This window comes from Pteropus medius, unplaced genomic scaffold (assembly GCF_902729225.1).
Source record: "Pteropus medius unplaced genomic scaffold, Ma_sr-lr_union100, whole genome shotgun sequence".
Classification (NCBI taxonomy): domain Eukaryota; kingdom Metazoa; phylum Chordata; class Mammalia; order Chiroptera; family Pteropodidae; genus Pteropus; species Pteropus medius.
In genome coordinates this window covers 5294223-5314488 of record NW_024356335.1, presented here as the reverse complement: position 1 = coordinate 5314488, position 20266 = coordinate 5294223, and the positions used below count along the sequence as shown (strand labels likewise).

General features: G+C 42.6%; 1 protein-coding gene across 1 annotated transcript in view; it reads right to left on the bottom strand.

Moving 5' to 3' along the window:
- GPR107 (G protein-coupled receptor 107) overlaps positions 1-20266 on the bottom strand; it is a 59447-nt gene that overhangs the window by 35638 nt on the left and 3543 nt on the right. Inside the window, exons 2-6 of the mRNA XM_039861569.1 lie at positions 3978-4100; positions 3616-3666; positions 3289-3368; positions 1922-2061; positions 97-134 (exon numbers count right to left, since the gene is read on the bottom strand). Of these exons, the coding sequence (XP_039717503.1) occupies positions 97-134; positions 1922-2061; positions 3289-3368; positions 3616-3666; positions 3978-4100 (432 nt within the window). The remainder of the gene's footprint in view (positions 1-96; positions 135-1921; positions 2062-3288; positions 3369-3615; positions 3667-3977; positions 4101-20266) is intronic.

Sequence of the window (20266 nt, the reverse complement as noted above, 5' to 3'; positions counted from 1 at the left end):
ACACACACCACACACACACACACACACACACACACACACACACACACACACAGATATATCCAGGAGAGCTGAGCACAAGGGGTGGATTGTCCTTACCTTTGAATCTACTGTACTTCTTTTAGACTTTCCAGTCTCTAGAAGCAGAAACATTTAAAAGGATTCAGCTCATGTTCTCATTACAATTTCATTCTATGAGACTCTAGCTTATCTAATAGCAAATAATTCAAACGAACAAACAAAAAGGTGAGGCCATATGCTACCTTGGGGACTGCCATCGCTTTGGATCCCAAAATACCTCTTGAGCTGCAGAAGCAGCAAATCGGAACCTGTTATATTATAAACGCTATCAGATAAATGATAACACTCGGGACCAAAGGGGGCCTTCGTCTCTGAATAACACAGTGCAGGTTATTGCCAGACATGCCACAGGGAGTGGCCTTCCTTATTTTCGAAGTCATTACGTTTGAAAACAGTTCACTGTTTAAATATATATATGAGATTTATTACACACATGGAAAAATTATTAGCAAATATTAGCATCATGCGTACTGTTTTTTCATAGCAAAGTGTTAAGCTTGCTAATGGCTTCTTTCATGGAACAGAGGGCATCTGTGCCTTATTTTTACTTAAAATACTCTTCATGAGGAAGACAGGATCTTAAGCTCCCTGCAGGAAGGGAGAGAGTTTCAGAATAAAGAGAAGAAAGAGAATGCTTCCGTCACAGGGAGTGGTTCTGTGAGCACGAGGAACCTGGGCAAGGAGACGGTGCGTTCACGTGAACATACACTATCACGCGAGTACAGTACTTCTGTCCACCATTTCACTTGGGACGGGGTTTAGACCAACGGAGAAAAAATGTGTAAATAATACAATAAACAGTAAATTATCTTTAAAGAACTCATATAAATTATTAGGCAAACATGACTATTAATAAAAGAGGCAATAAATATAACTTGGTTAATCAACATACAGAGAAAAAGTGCAGCCTAGTAGTAAGCGTGAAGTACAACTTAGGGAGTACAGTCAATAATATTGGAATAACGATGTACAGTGCCAGGTGGGCACTAGACTAACCGGGGGGGGGGGTCACTTCACAAATTCTATACCTGTCTAACCACTATGCTGCACACTTGAAGCTAATATATAATAATACTGAATGTCAACTCTAATTGAAAAATAAAAATTAAAAATAAATAAAAACTTGAAATGAGGGAAAAAAGTGAAAACAAAAACAAGAATACTTTGGCCTTTCACTTGAAGATGAAACACAAATACACGCACGCACACACACAACAGTTCTGGCTAGGGCACTATTTCCACATATTTTCCCATAGAAGATAAATTCACACAACTCATTTGGAAAGGAAGTGAAAATATGTATCAATATTCCCAAAAGTATTCATATCCTGTGAACCAGATATTTCAATTCTGGGACCCCATCCTAAAGAAAGTCCTATATATGAAGAAAGTTTTATGAACAAAGAAATACAATGCGGCAATACAGATAACAGCATCAAAATGAAAACATGTCTACTGAAGGCTTGGAAAGGTTGGGCAAATTACAGTGTCCATTCAATGGGGTAGTGGGTAAATATAAAATATCTTAAAGTTAAGTGAACAGGGATGTTGAAAATGATAAACATGACCGCAAATTTTAAAAATCAAATGTTCTTGACGTAAGAAACAAGCTTAAATGGAGACGTACGTTACGAAATTTCTAACACTGGCAGTAAGGGGAAATGACTGTTCCTTTTTCTACCTTCTCCATATTTTCCACATTTTTCTTTAATTATTACACATCTTTGTATAACCTCCCGAATAAAACAATGCTAACTGATCATGTTTGTTTTCACTTAGGAACAAAAAAGAATCTCCAAAGCCAGGTAGTGAAGAAAACGCTAGTTTCCAGCTTATGGTTTACCTTGTTTTTTCTCGGTCTTGCTGCCCGGTGAAACAGGGTTTGTGCCAGCCTCCTGGCCCTGACGGGGGACTTTCTCATCCCTGCTGACGATGATCGTTGGCAACTGGGTACCAGCTTCCGGCGGAGATTTTATTTTCACTCTACATTCAAATAAGACAGGAGGAAAAAAGTTCAAAGATATGCTTACAGCCACCGAAGCGTTAAAGTATGTTAGGCACCCTTTCAAGATGAACACATCATCTCGTGTAGTCCTTACAATGTCCTATGATGTCGACCAGCAGTCCCCAACCTTTTTGGCACCAGGGACCGGTGTTCCTAAGGGAATCCAATGCCTGAGGATCTGAGGTGGAGCTGAGGCGGTGATGCTAGCCCTGGGGAGTGGCTGCAAATACAGATGACATTTTGTGCACTCGCCTGCTGCTCACCTCCTCCTATGAGGCCCAGTTCCTAAGAGGCCACGGACGGGTACCAGTACCGGTCCACGGCCCGGGACTTGGGGACCCCGATGTAGACTCTATCAACTGCATTTTACAGGTGCTGGAATAGAGGCTCAGAGGGTTAAATACCTTCCTTGCCCAAGAGCAGTAAGCCAGTGAGTGGATGGGCAAGGACTCAGGCAGTCTAACTCTAAGGCTGAAGTTCTCAGCTATCGAGCAATGCGGATGCACACACTTCCCCCGGAAGTGCCTCTGATGTGTTCAACAAACTGGTGCCCAAGGGAAACGGAACGAGAGGTTAAAAAAAAAAGGACAACGAGACGTGAAAGTGCAGCCTAGGGGAACACGTGAGGGCGGAACCATTAGGCCTGCCTAATCCGCAACGCCTCCCTCCTCCCTTCTTAACAGACTTGCCTTCCGCTTACCCCGTCCCGCACGAGGAGGGGCCAGCAAATTTCCATGCCTGCGTGGACACGTGACCTCAGCTGGCCCAAGTGGAAGGGAAGCACTCCCAGTCCTGACTGGGAGAAGCCTTCCGCCCCTGCCCTCAGCTGGATAGGAAGGAGAAACTCACCTTACTGAACACGCCAGGCTATTTCGCGCCGCTCTGCCGCTGCAGAGAACGCTCCCTCTGTCTGGAATGCTCTTTCCCTTCTCACGCACTGGGAAAGTCTACTCACTGGAAGGCTGGCGGGGCCAGTGCTTACCCAAAGCTGTCCCAGCTCTTCCAAAACCTGTCCGTCTCTCTGCCCTGCTACTTCTGTTTTGCTGTGATCACTGGGACTGCTGTTCTGTCTCCCTCGTCCTGTTTTTAATCTCTGGCACTCAGCACGGTATTTGGCACGTGGCAGGTACCCAATGAATGTCGGATTAATGACCAAAGTCCCCCTGACTCTAGGATTGAACTGAAGGAACATTAGCATTACTTACTCACTTCTGGAGATGTTTAGGATTAGAAGGGTGACAGACACAGACTGTTTCCTTAAAATACAGTAATTCACATCTTCATCCTAAGAAAGGAAGACCTAATTGTACATCACAGTATTCATTCACACGGGAACAGGAACAAAGAGTTTTCAGGAACAAGCCAAGTGAGCGGCCCAACCTCCATCCCAAACGATACAACTGCGGACGCGCAGATCCCCGGAAGTCAAGCAGCCACCACCTCAAGAAAACAGCGTGACAGAAGCAGGTGTTCTCACCCAGTGTCTTGGGCTCAGGTGAAGGGAGTGGACAGGTCATGCACGTAATGCTCACCAGATAAGAAGAAAATCCGTCATTCTTTGTACGGTCGAGGCTGAAGCCAATCTAGGTGAGGGGCAGAAAGAGTAAACGTAAATGCCCACGTGACCGCCAGACCTTTCCTGTTCGAAGCGCGCACGAGGCTCTTTAGGCCTGGCCTCCTCTTGGTTTTCTTGGCATTCATTTTACAAGGATCACTAATTACTAAAATTATTCAAGAATTACAATTTAAGTGTTAAAAGTAACAGCATCTGACGTCTGCTCACAAGTTAATTTTCTCCATATTCCAATACTTTGCATTTAGTATGGGGCAAAGCTCTCACCTAAGCAACAGTGAAGGGTAAATAAAGCCCCTGAGCTCCTGGGAAGGCACCTACCGTCGGGTCCTTGTCTGTGGCTCCTCCGGGGTCACTCACTGAAAGGCTACTGACGTTAACCACCATGTACCCGTCCTTGAAGAATCCAAAGGTGTTCAGATGAACCTTATGCCTCACGTCATCCTACGATGACAGTGGTGGAATTAGTAACACGGAGACATTAACTCGATTATTTAACCTATTCATCTTGCTTGAAAATTACAGTGTTTAGTTCCCGCTAGCTAACCAGTGTCGCCATACATAACGCAAAATATACGCTGTGGTACTTTATCTTATTCCAAAAGCTCAAGACACTCATCAGAAATTCCTAACATACTAAGTTTTGCAGAAGGAAGCAGACAACAGATGCGATTCATTCAGATGCATCTGTAACCGCCCGGGGGTGGGGGAGACTTGGCGGTCGGCTGGAATGTGAATTCCAGGGTAGTCACCCTCACATCCGTCCTGCTGGTACAAGGCCTGGCATCCAGCAGGCACTCGAAAACCTGCGGGGGTTGGGGGAGTGGCCAAACCTGCTCCGAGAACACTCCTTCGCATAGACCTTCGAGGTATGTGTACCTGGCTCCTCCCAGCACGGGGTGAGGGATACCTGCACAGCACTTCTCACACCTATAATTCCACTTTTTTCACAGGTTCGTTTGCATTTACAAATGTCGTTATATATGATGGGTTTTCAGGAAACAAAGCCTTATGCAAAAGGAACCTCAAGAACTAGCCAAGGGGAGACAGGATCTTTCGGACACAGGATGATCCTGAGGTTCGCTAATGCTGCATCATGTGGGTGAACGTCTAATGCACCTGCTTGAAACTGTCTCAAAGTGGCGATTCCAATCCTAAGTTAGTACAGTTTAAGGCTGATAAAGACTAACTGGAACTTTAAACATAATCATCAGCTGAGAGGGTCTCTGGATAGGGCTTGTGGAACTTCCCGTGCTCCGGTAATAGTGAGAACCCTACTGAAGGAACACTATGTCTATAATAAAGCTCTACGGTTCTAACTTCCCCTTCCCTCAACTTCCTTTTCCCTTGCGTAAATAAACACCCGTCCATCTTGGCACACAGGCCCAAGTGTGCACGTGGCTTGCAAACCTTGCTTTTTTCTGCATAAATCCTTCTGCGTGATGAAATACCTTGTCGATATTATTTTTCAGTTGACAAGGCCAAGAGAACAATGGTATTAGCGAACAGTTCTAACACTGAGGCTCCACAAAGAAGGTCATAAGTTTCACAATGAGAATTACTTCCTTAATCGGACCGCCCTCAGTCAGTCTGCAGTAAGCTAACTCTCTAAGTAGCTTCTAAACGCCAGGCACTGGGCAAAATAAGCACCTGCATTTGGCTCTTCCTCATATAGTAATTTCTACTAGCATTTGTTTCTTGCTCATATTTTTAAATTCCATCTTTTGTTCCTTTCAATTTTAAATACAGCTATTTTTACAACATATTGAGGTGCTCTGGGGTCTAATTCTGTTCTCTATTTTCACGCTGATGTTCACAGCAGATAGATTCTTTGTGAGTGGTAACTTTTCACTTCTAGACTGGGACCTCCCGGGCATCAGAGGTGGTCTAACGGCAAACACCAAAGGCCCAGGAGGAGAGGCTGTGCATCAGATCTTCGGCAGAAAAATCATCAACTGCAGCCCCCTCCCCACATCACACACATAGAGCTCACACGCACATCTTACTGCCATTAGCGAATACCACATTACAGGCTGAAGGAGGGGCACAGTCCCAGTCGCCTCCCGCCTAGGTGTAAGGCTTTCGCGCCTGCCGCCCTCACCAGCTGTTCAAATCCATGACTCCAGTTTCTGCAATGCCCCAGGGCAGTCCTGGCTCGTGTTCTTCCACACGCTGGGGGTTTCTCCCCGACAACCTTTTTTGGTCCGCCCCTGGGAATGTCCTTTATTTTCCCACGAGCCCAGCTGTGCATTTAAAGCCCACTGGCCAGACTTCTACTTCCTGGTGGGACGAGTAGCTTGCAGCAAGCCAGCAAGCCAGCAAGCCGGCACCACCAGGAGGACTAGCAAAGCCAGATAAGATAATAGAAGTCATAGGATGGAAGGCATCAGAGAGCTGCTAGACCATAAAAACCAGAAAAGCCTTTCTTAACGATTGTAAGAGAGATTAACCCCTACAGAAAATGATTTGAGTGACCATTTTCTCAACTCCCCTAAAGGTGTTATAAGGCTACTACCATCCTAGATGCACAGGAGAGAAATTAATTCAGCTACATATGATGGGTGCCTTAGGGCATGTGAAATAATACAAAGGGAGCCACTTAAAAATGGAGTCAGAGCCGCCATCCCAGAGGAACTGCCTTGCAGGCCTTACTCCTCAAATGTCTGCAATGTTAAAACGGGGCAAATCAACCTTTAGACTGGACCTAAAGCAACACTTTGCAAAACAAATGTTTGCAAAGATAGTAAGAAAGAAAGCAGATATCAGGACTACCGGAATAAAGACTAAAAATTTTCTTTGGAATTAGCATCGCTATGTTGGCTTACCTGCACCCAAAGAAATGCCTTCCTTTTGTTGATGTAATTGTTCCCCTTTCTTTTGTCAAAAACCTCTTGCCTTCCCCTCCTAATCAAAACACTATGTGGGGTTCTGTCTGTGTCAGTGCTTCCTAAATAGATGTTCTTTTGGATCTCAAATGAATGCTTGCTGCCTCTCACTCCGGCCTTTATTTTTAGGTCAAAAGACATTAGGGCTTAATTCTCCGGCAGCATCTGCAGATGAGCAGGGCTGCAGAGACATAAAAGAAAATGAACAGATTCCTGACCCATGCAACAATGTGGATGAATCTCACACACATAACATACCAAACAAAGCAAGCCATATTCAACATAGGTATAACAAATATGAACGCGGAGGAAATAACCTGTGGTGACAGAGGTCAGCATGGTGATTGTTCTCAGGAGGGACAGGCTATTCAGTCACTTAGGGAGAAGGGCCTTAAAGAGCTTCCGGAAGTTCTTGGTAACGATGTTTGTTGCTGGTTGCACAAGTGTGTTTACGCAGTGAAAATTGAGTTGTATGCTCATGATATTTTTAGCATGTATATTATACCTTAGTGAAGTTTACATTTTAAAAGTATTCTTGTTCTAATTCATCCAGCTTTTAGATGCTGTGTAGCAAAAAATTGCCCGTTAAGCAATTTTTATACTCATGTAGTTGACCACAATGAGTATTTTCTAGGTTTTGGTGGGGGGGAAATGTCGATTGCAAATTTACAACCATTCTTTTTCTCCTTATGAGGAGTACGTTCCTTCATTGTTTTTTCTCACTTTTATATATCATTTCACTTAGTAATTCAATGCCATTCAAAGCACGTTTTTGAAGTGTTTTTTAACAGTCAGGAGTGTCACAACTCCGCGTTTTCAGCCTCACCAAGAACTGGGTTATGTGCCAAGCCCTCTCCTATGATATCGAATCCTCACTCAGCGCAGCGTGGTTAAGAGTAGTAATCCCATGAAAGGGATGAAGACAAAGGTCAGCGGTGGAATGACTTCACAGACCATGCGGACTACAAATGGCAAGCAAGGATTTCAACACAGATCTGGTGTGAAAGCCATTTTCGCACAACTGTCCCCTAACGTGGGAAAATGATCACGGTATAATAGTAAATGCAAGGGGGATAAACTAGATGAAATGGACAAATTCATAGAAACATACACCCTGCAAGAATGAATCAAGAAGAAATGAAACATCTGAACAGACCAATAATGCGCAAGGAGACCGAATCAGGAATCGAACTGCTAAGGAAAAATGAACGCCAACGCTTCTCAAACTCTTCCAAAAAAGTGAAAAGGAGGGAACACTTGCAAACTCATTTTATAAGGCCAGCATTATCCTGATACTAAAGCTAGGTAAAGATACTACAAGAAAATTATAGGCCAATATCTCTAATGAACAAAGATGCAAAAATGCTGAACAAAATACTAGCAAATTGAATTCGACAACACATTAAAAGGATCAAATTTATCTCTGGGATGCAAGGATGGTTCAACAAACACAAATCAATAAATGTGATACGGCACATTAACAAGATGAAGGGGAAAATCCTATAATCTCAATAAATGCAGGAAAATCATTTGACAACATATATCCTTTCGTGATAAAGACTCGACAATCCAGGTGCAGTAGGAATGTAGCTCGGCATAACACAGCCGTGCAGGGCAAGCTCCCAGCTAACATCGCACTCAACAGTGAAAAGCTGAAAGATGCTCCTCCAAGATCAGGAACGAGGCGAGATGCCTCATCATCACTCCTAACCAACACAGTGCTGGAGTAATTACATGAGAAATAAGAGGCATCCAAACCGGAAAGAAAAAAGTAAAATTGTCTCCATTTGTAGATGTCATGATCTCACATATAGAAAACACTAAGGACGCTACCAAAAAAAAAGTTATAATAAATTCAGTAAAGTTGCAGAATACGTTTCTATATACTAACAAAATATCTGAAAGAGAAATAAGAAAACAATCTCAATTACAAAAACATCAAAAACAATAAGATACTTAGGAATAAATTTAGTTAAAGAGGTAAAAGATCTATACGCTGAAAACTACAAAAACACTGATGAAAGAAACTGAAGATACAAATAAATGGAAAGATAATCTGTTCATGGATTAGAAGAATTAATGTTGTTAAAATGTCTATACTGTCCAAAGCGATCTACAGATTTAATGCAATCCCTATAAATTCCACAGCATTTTCCTCAGAAATAGAAAAAAAAAAAATCCTAAATTCATATGGAAACACAAAGGACCCCAAATAGCCAAAGCAATCTTGAGAAAGAAGAACAAAGCTGGAGGCATCACATTGCCTGATTTCAAAATATATTACAAAACTACAGTAATCAAAACAGTACAGTACTGGCGTAAAAACAGACATGTAGACCAAACAGACATGGGACAGTATAGAGCCCAGAAATAAATCCACCCATTTACGGTCAACTGATCTTCAAAAACATTGCCGAGAACAAACAATGGGAAAGGACGGGCTCTTCGATAAATGGTGTTAGGTAAGTGGATATCCAAATGCATTAGAATGAAATTGGACTCTTACCTTACACCATATACAAAAATCAACTCGAAAAACATAAAGATTAAAGATTTAAACGTAAGCTCAGAAACTGTAAAACTACTCTAAGAAAACATAGGAAAAAAGATTCTTGACACTGGCCTAAGCAATGATTTTTTTGATAGAAATCAAAGGCACAGTTAACAAAAGCAAAAAATAGATGAGATTTCATCCAACTAAAAAGGTTCTACACAGCAAAGGAAGTGATCGACACAGTGAAAAGACAGCCTATGGAATGAGAGAAAATATTTGCAAGCCATATAACTGATGAAGGGTTAATATCCAAAATGCATAAGGAACTCAAAACAGCTCCATAGCAAGAAAACAAATAGCCTGATTAAAAAATGGATAAAAGATCTGAATAAACATTTCTCAAAAGAAGACATACGAATGGCCGACGAGTACAGGAAAAGGTGCTCAACATCACTAATCATGAGAGAAATGCAAATTAAAACCTCAATGAGATGTCAGCTCACACCTGTTAGGATAGCTATTATCGAAAAGTCAAATGATGAGTGTTGACAAGGCTGTGGAGAAAAGGGAGCCCTTATATACTGTTGGTAGGAAAGTAAATTGGAGCAGTTGTTATGGAAAACAGTATGTAGATTCCTCGAAAAATTAAATCTAGAACTACCATATGATCCAGCAACCTCACGTCTGGACAAATCTCCGAAGGAAATAAAATCACTCTCTCAGAGAGAGAGCACTGCACTCCGATGCTCACTGCAGCACTATTCACAATAACCAAGACATAAAAATAACCTAAGTGGTTGTCAAGAGATGAATGGATACACGCACGCACGCACGCACACACACACACAGAGGACTATTATTCAGCCTTAAAAAAGAAGGAAATCTTCTTGTTTGCGACAACATGGATAAAACTGTAGAACATTATGCTAAGTGAAATAAGCCAGACACAGAAAGACAAATCTGCATACTCTCGCTTACACGTGGAATGTAAAAACGTCAAACTCTTAGAAGCAAAGAACTGAGTGGTGGTTACTAAGGGATGGGGGCTAGAGGTGGAGGGCGGTGGAGGGAAATGGGGGCACGTTGGTCAAAGGGTACACAAACTTTCGGATGTGCAGGACTGAATAAGTTCTGAGATCTAATGTACGGCACGGTGACGAGAGCTAACAATACTGCACTGTGCATCTGAAATCTTACCGAGTAGATCTTAATTGGTCTCACACACAAAAAAGGTAGCTCTGTGAGGTGACGGATATGTTAAGTGGCTTAATTGTGGTCATCATATCACAATATATATGTATATTGAAATACCAGATTGTACATCTTCAATACATACAATTTTTGTCAATTATACCTCAATAAAGCTAGAAAAAAAAATAAATGCAAAGAGGAGAATCCCAACTATCTACAGTAAGAGCTAAATGTGTAAAAAAAAAAATTTTTTTTAAGGCTAAATATTTACTTATTTATTTATAAAATATCTGAAAGAAATTCTACAACTGAAAAGATTCATACCACTGGGATGGAGGTAACAATTTTTTCTTTATACTTTTCTATATTTTCTAAATTTCTAACAAATAATTACCCCCCCAAAGTGAATCTTTTTTTTTTTTTAAGTATTACTTTTTTTTTTAAGTTATACGTGCAGGACCTTCAACTAACTGCACCCCATCTCCATTTTAAGCTATCATTTCATATCAAATAAGTATGGAAGTGACTTTATTATGCAGATCATTGGGACACAAAAATCTTGAGACTGAAAGAGATCAGGAAGGTCAGACATTCTAATCGCTCATTCACCTTTTCTGATTCAATTCAATGTAAACGAATCAACATTTATAAAATACCACTAATGGCTGAGGCCCAAAAAGTGAACAAGACTCGGTCCCAAAAACATCTCTAACAGCTAGTCCTAACTGCCAGGAACGAGGACGCCTTGCCCACCATGGGGAAGCCAGAGATCTGGGCGCTCTGGGACAAACACCCTGTCTACTCCGGAAGTCGGATGTCCGGTGCCAGGCTGCTTCGGCATCTGGGACGGGGTGGGAGCGGGGAGTCAGAGACCTCGGCGCTCGCCTTTCCCTCCAGATGAGAGAATGTCTCCTGGAAGGGGCAGTGGTGTCAGTCTCTTGATAGCAGTGACAAAGCCAGGAGACACAAGCAAGGAGGAGTTGCCAAAGCAGGGAGAGGATGACAGTATCGGACATAAGCAAAGATTTAATTACATTTTCAATGACCTCCCTATCATTTCCGGCAGTAATGTCTGTTTCTCCGAGAGTTCAGAGATTGCAACCACGTGCCTTGCATCCAGTCCTGTGCTCAAAAGAGCTTTATCACCATTCATTCTGATCGCAACACTCTGAGGCAGCTGTTATTATGTCTATTTTATAGATGAGGAAACAGAGGCTCTGACAGATAAAACTTGCTTAAAATGTTAGGTGGCAGAACCAGTCTTCTGACTTAGGTTTAAACTCCAAACCTGTGATTTTAACCACTTCATACTTTACAACCAAATACACAGTATACCTTTGCTTGTTTTAAGATTTTGTATTATACAACTAAAAGAATTTTCTTTTAATAAATAAAATGTTTTATTATAGAAAATGTCTAACTATCAACTCGTGGTCAATTTTGTCCCTCTACACTCCTCTCCACCCCCAATCTCAATTATTTAGAAGAAAATCCCAGATATCCTATCATTTTGTCTATTAATATTTCAGTGTGTATCTGATAAGGGCTTTTAAAAAACACAACCATAATAACAGGCTATATTCCTAATTACGGTAAACTGCTTATCAAGTTAATTAAATGAGACTATTATCCGTGAGAAGTCAAATTTACAGGAACATTAATACTGTTCCCAGGTGCATATTTATATGGTTGGCTATAAAAACTTGTAGTTTTTCCTGGCTTTTCCAGAAGACTTACATGATCTGAAATCAGTGGGAACACAATCAGCCCTAACACAATTATAATCTCAAAAGTACTAATCCAAACAAGGAAATAAGCATTAGTTTGAGGATGATGATTAAGAAATCTGAATTAGTGGACACTTAATTTAACATAAAGAATCTCATTAGAGAAAATGAAACACCAGCAGATTATTCTGGATTATTTCAGATTATCCTGAAAAGTTCGTTCTTATTTTCAATCGACTACTTTGTAAAATTAAAACTTCATTTTAAGATTGTCAAAATTCTGAACCAAAAATCGTACCCAAAAAGTTTACTTGAAAGGTGGTTTCAGGTCTTAGTTATGAATGTAACTTTCCTCTCTTCTCGTTTTCATTTTCGGTGGAACTCTCTGCATGTTTACCACCATGAATGCTTTGTCAGCATTTAAGAACATGTATGCTCGGAGAAGTAAATTCTTACTGAAATAAGTTTTCCTAAAATGGCTGGCTTATAGAGAAAATCTGAAATTAAAAGGCAACAGGAGGCTAATGAACATGCTGAGGTCCTGAACCTTCCCTGTCGACTTAAAATGAGTGAGGTGTCGGATGGGGAGCACGGCACAGGAGCTGCAGTCAGCAGTAATGTAATGGCAGGTGGGGAGCCAGAGGGGAGATCGAGTAATCGGGGGGACTGTTTCAGAAACCATATAAATGTCTACTTGAAACTAATAATAAAATGTGAAAAAAAGTGAGATGTCACCATCCGGTTGGCAGAAGTGAAGACTTATAATGGGCTTTGCTGTGCAGCATGAGGCTAGGTGACCACTCAAACTCTCACACGCGACCAGGGGAGGGTAAAACCCTTTATACAGGGCTATCTGGCATCTTCCATGCAAGGTAATCCCGTGTCTAGGAATCTACGTCACAGAAATACTAGAGCTGATACACATAGATAGATATGTTTTGTACACGGATATTCACAGCAACTTCATTTATAAAATCTAAAATCAAGAGATAAAAATGCAATATAAATTTCCATCAATGGAAGAATGACTTTTATAAGTTATGAGTCCTCCTTACAATGGTGTTACTATAGTTAAAAAGAAGGAAATGGGCCCCTATGTACTAACATTTAAAAATGTCCGAAAGAGACATGAGACAAGTTCATTCATTCAGCAAGTATTTACTGAGCATCTCCAGGTGCAGCTCTCGGTTTCGAGAATGGAGCGCTGGATAAAATGACCAAAAAGTCCTGCCTCATTAGGCTTATACTCTAGTGGGGAGACGGATGAGAACAAATAAAGAGTAAGACTATTAGATGGCCATCAGTACTACAGATAAAGCAGGGAAGGGATGGCGGGGGCGGCAGGGGGAGGGGGGGACTGCCGCTTCAACCGGCGAGGTCCGAGAGGGTCACTGAGAAGGCATCTCTGAGCAGAGGCTGAGCGGAGTGCAGGCACCAACCACAAAGATGTTGGGGGGACAGCATTCCGGGCCATGGCACCAAGGAGCACCGCCCAAAAGTGGAACCCCGCTCTGTGGGCTGAGGACCGCAAGAGGCCAGGGCGGCTAGACTGTGGCTGAGACGCCACTGCAAGGCTCTGCTCATAGCCTGACTGAGATTTTATAAAGTGTGATTAAGCCAAGAAAAGAAAAAGAAACCTACACGTGGGGAATGTGTTTATGAAGACCATTAAAGTGATGCAGAAAGATCTGGAAGGCTACACCAAGTGGTAACAGTGGTTAACTCTGAAGAATTCAACTGAGGGGATGCGGAGCGGGAAGGTCCCTCAAACAGGCCTGCTGTGCTCCTTCATACGAAGGCTTTCAAGTCACCGAAAAGCGAAGCTGCCTGTCACATACTGGATACTAGTTTACACCTTTAACTGCTTTATGAAGGGTAATTATAGCTTGTGTTGTTCTGATCTATACTTTATCCAACCAAAAAATTTTTTTGGTTTTCTGTAAACTCTACCTCTGAAAATAAAGTATATTATGTACAAGAAAATTGTTTGTATTTGACTCCTAACAATGAAATGTCAGATAGTTTTTACAATCAAATTTCATTTTTAAAAATTATAGATGACAACCACATTCGAGGAAAAAGCAGCAAAGTAAAAAAAAAAAGGCAGGCCTGTTTCACCACCTTATAAAAACCATTCAGAATTTGGAGATTTTCCACTAATCTCTATTTTAATATCATTCGTTTATTGTGAATTATAAAAGTTATACATGTTCAGAGAAAATATAATTAGAAAAGCAGATATAACCTTACCATCAGGGATAACTAATAACAATCATTTGATTTTTTCCTTTTACACCTAAGAAAATTTAAAACATTTTCAGTCATCGCAGCTTTGAAGTGGTACTTAGCAAACAAAGTATCGTATTAGCTAGAAAAGTCTAAGCAGAGCCATAATTGATCATCTCGCTGTTTGGTGGCATGGGTCATATCCTGGGCATTCACAAGCCCACTGCCCAGGTCCGGGGAACTTCTATTTTCATAAACATGGCAACGATGCCTTTTCCAGTAATAAGCACTTATGTTAGAAAAACTGGAAAACAGAAACGCAACCATTCCCTCATTCAACACACACTTACTGAACCCCCACGATGTGTCAGGCGCTGAGTTGATGGTCCGCAAGATGAGGGAGCCCCACCCTCAGGAGCAACCCCCCCACACCATTATGGAAAAGTAAAAGGAGTAATAACTCATGTCCGTTTCCTTGCTGGCCAGAATTATCCAATGTCTACGAGGCAGTTGCTTCAGATCTGCAGGAAGGGAGGAAAGGAAGGGGGGGTGGAGTAGAAAGCACTAGTGACAAAGTGAAGTGCCTTGGGACCCCAGCCAAATCCCAGTGCCTGCCATCACCCCTCTCCACACTGTGAATTGGTTAGGCGCTTTTCTTCTTTTAAAAATGCTGTTACTAGTTATAGCCAGTCCGTAAACAAAGTATCATTCTGTCTTTAAACTTGGATAAACTGTGTCACATCGTACTTCTGTGTACTTCTGCAGCTTCATTCTCAGACGACACTGTACTCTTTGAGAACCTATCCGTGTTGATACACTGAACATGTTCCTCTCTTCATCTGCTTGTACTCTATAACGGGACATCAAAGTCAAACTCTGCCCATTTCCCCGTCCGTATGCATCCGGGTCACTTCCAGCGTTTCGTCGTCATCGCAACGCTGTCAGGAACATCCCTATCCAGATGTTCCTGTGCAGTGATCTAGGGAATATATAAGGCCGTGCACATTTTCAATTTTACTAGAAATTGTCAAATGGATCTCCAAAGTATAAGAGTTTCCCTACATCCTCACTTAACCTTGTTGTCAGACGCTTTTTCCCAGTTTGGGCAGAAACCGATGCTGACACTGACTCGATTTGCATTTCCTGATACTTCACAAGTCTAGAAACCTCATCTGTTTATTAGCCACTTGGAAATACCTTTTTATATCCTATGTCTATTTTCCTTTTGGATTGTTTTTTAAAGTTCTTTATATATTCTGGCTACTGATCTTTGATCTTTATGCTGCAAGTATCTTCTCCAGGTCATTTTTTTTTTTTAACTATGTATCTTTCTTTTGTCATATAAGCCTTTTTAATTTTATTTAGTTCTTAAGCCTTTTTTAATTTTAAAGATGAAAATTTATCAATCTTTATTCCTAACAGTAGGCTTTAGATGTATTTTTTAAAACATCTTCTCCATTACAAGGTCATAAAATATTCACCAACATGTTTCTCGTAAAGCTTTAAAGTTTGGTTTCCACATTTTGGTCTTCAGTCCACCTGGGATATATTTTTGTGTCCAGTGTGAGGTAGACACGTATCCCCTCCCCACTGCCCATAGAGAAAGCTGGGGTCCTAAGGCTACTTCGGAGCAATCTGTCCTAACTGCCACTGCTCTATGATGCCACCTCTATTGCATATCAAATTCTCATTAAGACAAAAGTCTCTACGTGTGCTTCCTACTCTGTCCTATCGATGTGCTTGACTCCCGCTATGGTGTCATGTGGCTTTAGGATAGGAAACCGAGTAAGGCGACCCTTCTCTCATCCTCATCGAGATTTGTGTTGGCTATTTCAGGACTTTGGGTGACTAGAAGGGAGTACTGGGGGGACTTCTGGGGTGCCAGTAATGTCCTGTTTCTTGACCTGAGTGCTTGTCACATGGATATGAAAAAAAAAATTCACCAAGCCCCACAAGTACGAACTAAGAAACTAAAGAAAGGAAAGGCAATGAGACTAGAGAGGAGGCTGGCAGCGTCACGCAAGCTTGTCAGCTCCCTCCTAAGGGGGAGAGGGTGCCCCTCACGGGGAGTGACATGACTGGATTTGGCTCTCAGGCAGATCGCTCCAACTACAGAACAAGATACGAAGGAGAGGAACGCTGGGGCACGAATATGAGGAGACTGAGCTGGTATTAGGATGATATTAGGATGGCCTGGCCCAAAGAGTTAACGGCAGTGGTGACAGAGAGCACTGAATGGACCGGGGTGGAGGGGCGGGCATTTTAACGCACATCTATGGAACTTGGTGATGAGAAGTCAAGAAGAGTAGATTTCTGGCTTGAGAAAATGAGTAGCTGGTCCCAGTTACTAAGAAAGAAAATCTAGAAGGAGAGTATACGGGATGCAGGTGAAGGGAGAAGGATGAGTGGGCGCTAACACAGAGAGGTGCTTATGAGACACTTAGATGGAAATGGGGTGTAGGCAGTTGCATATACTTGCCCACAGCTCAGAGGAAAGGTCTGATCTGGAGATGAAAAAAAAAATTCCCAGAAACCCTAAAGAGTTGTTTTTATACTGACAATTCTGTTCTTTTAACTAAATATCAGGACGTAAGAAATGCTTTTGCTTTTACTTCCTCAATAATTTCACTTTAAATTGCTTTAAAATATAAAGCAAGAGGAGTAATAGTACTTCCATTTAGTTTTTCTCATAAACTCAATTTGAGAAAATAAATATGGTAACACTTGACTGAACTAGCTGAAGGTCACTTAACTGGCCACTTCTTTTATTTTAAAGCTCATCCAACTGGCGGTCCACAGACTATACTGGCCCATGAATGTGTTATATTTGGTCAACAGTGTTTTGTTTCTGTTTTCCAATTTGAATTCATTGCCAGCTAACTTCATATAAAAGCCTGAATTTCTAGCTCTTCTTAAAAAACAAAAACAAAAACAAAAACCGCAAGAACCAGTATGTGTAGGCTACATTCGGATGCAGCGCCGAGCCACTGGCACAGAGAAGTGGCGGCCACCTGCAGAAGGAGCATGTGCCCTTCAGCTGGCTGCGCGGCCTCACTCAGCCAGCTCACACACAAAGTACGGCCGGGGCTTCTGACAGCATCTGAGCTTGTGCCCTCTGATTAAAACGAACATCGGATCCAGAAGGTAAGCAAAGGTGCCTTTAGGGTCCCACGACCAGTGTCTCTATGAGCAGAGAAAAACAAGACCACCACTGGCGTTTACTGACTGCCTGCTATCAATGGGGGCAGACATAACCCGAGGAAGTTTGCTATTCGACTTCTTGGCTCATGGCGTACAGACAGCAATTCATAAAAGGAATGAGGTCAAATTCACTCCGAGAACAAAAATACGACAGCTAAGCATATGAGAGGAAAAACTACAAAAGTTTGAGAGGAAATGCAAAACCCAGACACCTGGCAGCCTGGCCTCACTGAGGGCCGCTCACCCAGCGCCAGTGTCGGGTGGGGGAAAGAGCTCCACCCGACACTGGGGGAAACTCTGCCTCCTCTGCTCCTGTAACCCGACTTCTGTTTTCCTAATTTCTAAAGCAGGATAATTACATTTCTATCAAACGGTGGCTTGGGGAGCCATCGAACAAAACACATCACATATTTAGCATAGTCTCTGGCTCATAGTAAATGCTTTAATGACAAGTAGGTATTACCATCACTTAAAATTTCGATTTTGGAGGATGCCTCACTTTCCCCAATGAGCCCTGCACAGCTGTCACAGGACTGCTGGTCTCAACCTTCTGTGCACACAGCAGTCCCATATACCAGAGTCCTGGCAGCACGCTTGAGACACGAACGGTTTAACATGCCGCGTCGCATGTGTCAGCAGCATCCACCTCAGCGTCACTCTCCCCAGCCCTGTTCCCACCTTCACTCTCAGTTGCCCTGGGTGGGATGCTGGCTGCCCTGGCCAAGCTCTTCCATGCTCACAAGGCCAAGGTGCTGGGCTTGACCTCCTACTGCTGCAAGGACACACCGTATCCTTTTCTACACCGCCTTGGCCAACATTCTGGACGGACATGGCTAACCCAGAAGGCCAGCTGGTGCGGCAGTGTTCCGTGCTGATCACAGTCTTGGAGGCGTGCCCAGGAAGGGTGTGAGGTTTCCCAGGATGGACCACTAACAGTCAGTGGGCTTGAGATGAGGCGCAGCAGGGGTGAGGAAGATCCTCTTTTAATTTCTCAAACTCTTCAGATACTTTTGAGAAGTGGGGCAAGGGGTGGTGAAATCCACCAAGCCGTCTGTGCGGAGGGGCTGCAGCCACTGGTTGAGGGAAGAACCACCACACGAGGCCAGCGTGATCAGATGGATCCGGACCAACTGACGGCGATTCGAGAGTATTTCTGCAAAGAGGGGCTTAGCTCCTTACAAACATCGCTGCATTGATAAGACGGTCTCTAAAAGCCGTTACTCTAAAGCAAACAGCATGCTGCTATCTGAAGTTATATGTTGTGTTAGTTGCCTGGGGCTGCTGTAACAAACATCCAGAGGCTGGGTGGCTTCAAAAGACAGAAGTTTACACTCTCACAGTTCTGGAGGTTAGAAGTCCAAAATCAAGGTGTCCGCATGGCTGTTCTCCATCTGAAGACTCTAGGGAAAAAAATGCTTCCTTGCTTCTTTTGAGCTTCTGCTGGTTGCCAGCAATCCCCTACATTCCTGGTTTCCGACTGCATCACGGATCTCTGCGTCCCTCCGTCTTCGCCTGGCCCCTGTCCCTGGGCGTGTCTCCTCTTCCTTTAAGGACACTGCTCATACAGGAATTAGGGCCCACCCTAATCCACCAGGACCCAATCTTAACTCCTTACATCTCCAAAGACCCTACTTCCAAGTAAGGCCACACTGAGGTTGCAGGTGGACGTTAATTTTGGAGGGACTCCGATCAACCCAGCACATTTCACGATCATCTTAATCATTTACACGGAAGTGTTCAACTGCTTAAGGACCCGACCCCTAGTTATGTTATCAATCTTCAACTAAAGAAGGAAAAAGAAAACATATCGCGTAGTCAAGACAATATTTCTTGATCCCAACGTTTTTTCTGTTAGTTAAAAATAAAATAAACCACATTTATTATTGTGCACTGGGAAGAGAAAATCGGCAAAATCTATAACGGCATCCGTGGAAGAAGAGGGGCAATAAAAGTGGAAAAAAGATAAAACAATCATCAGAGTTTTCCAGGGCTGTTTTATTAAGAAACCCCAGTAATCAAATATTTGATTATTTTATACAAGTATTCTCAGAAGAACGTAAATTAACACTAAAAAGAGGCCTGTTATATGCTTATAGATACATGTGCCAAAGAACAGATACTTACTAGATATCTGTACTTAAAAGAGATGAAACCCTGAAATGTCTGTATAAAAGAGCATTTAAAGTACATGCTGAGGTTACGAGTCTTTCTGGTTCAAACGGCCAGGTACTGCTGTCAAAATAACCTTCGAAGCGCCATGGACTATCTCACCCTGGCGCATGAAACGTAGGTAGGAAAAGGTAGAAAAATGAAGAAGACCCAGCTCGATCTACACGTTCGCATTAGTCGGGCCCACGCAAAATGGAAATCTGCTGCCCTTAGGACACATCAATTACCTGAAGAGGAGCATGTGCTCCAGCCCGACCACGGTGCCTCTCTCTGTTGCTTTAATCTGAGAAAAAGGAGTCATCCAGCTCTGCTAAGGATCATTACACAGGAACTGCCCTTCACGTCCTGCAAAATATGCCCCTTCATCGTATCCCCCAACTTAATCCTTCCACTGTGAATGTGAGTGGCAGGGTGGGACCATGTTTACAATCTGAGGGGAAAGGCGTCTTGCTCTTGTTCCCTTCTCAATTATTAAGTCACAGTCAAGGTAATATCTTCCTCCTTTACCTGTCCTCCTATGGTCTATTAGGTGATGGCACCAACGTCCACCTTTATAACCTCTGCCAGCAACCAGATGTCACCTCCTCCCTCACTCTCGCACCTGTCCATCCATCGTCTACCCTCTGCATAGCTGGGTGGTCTGTACTCTCTTCTCCCTCTTCTGCCCACGGCCCTACTTTAGGCCTTAATCTCGCATCTAGAACATGTCTATAACCT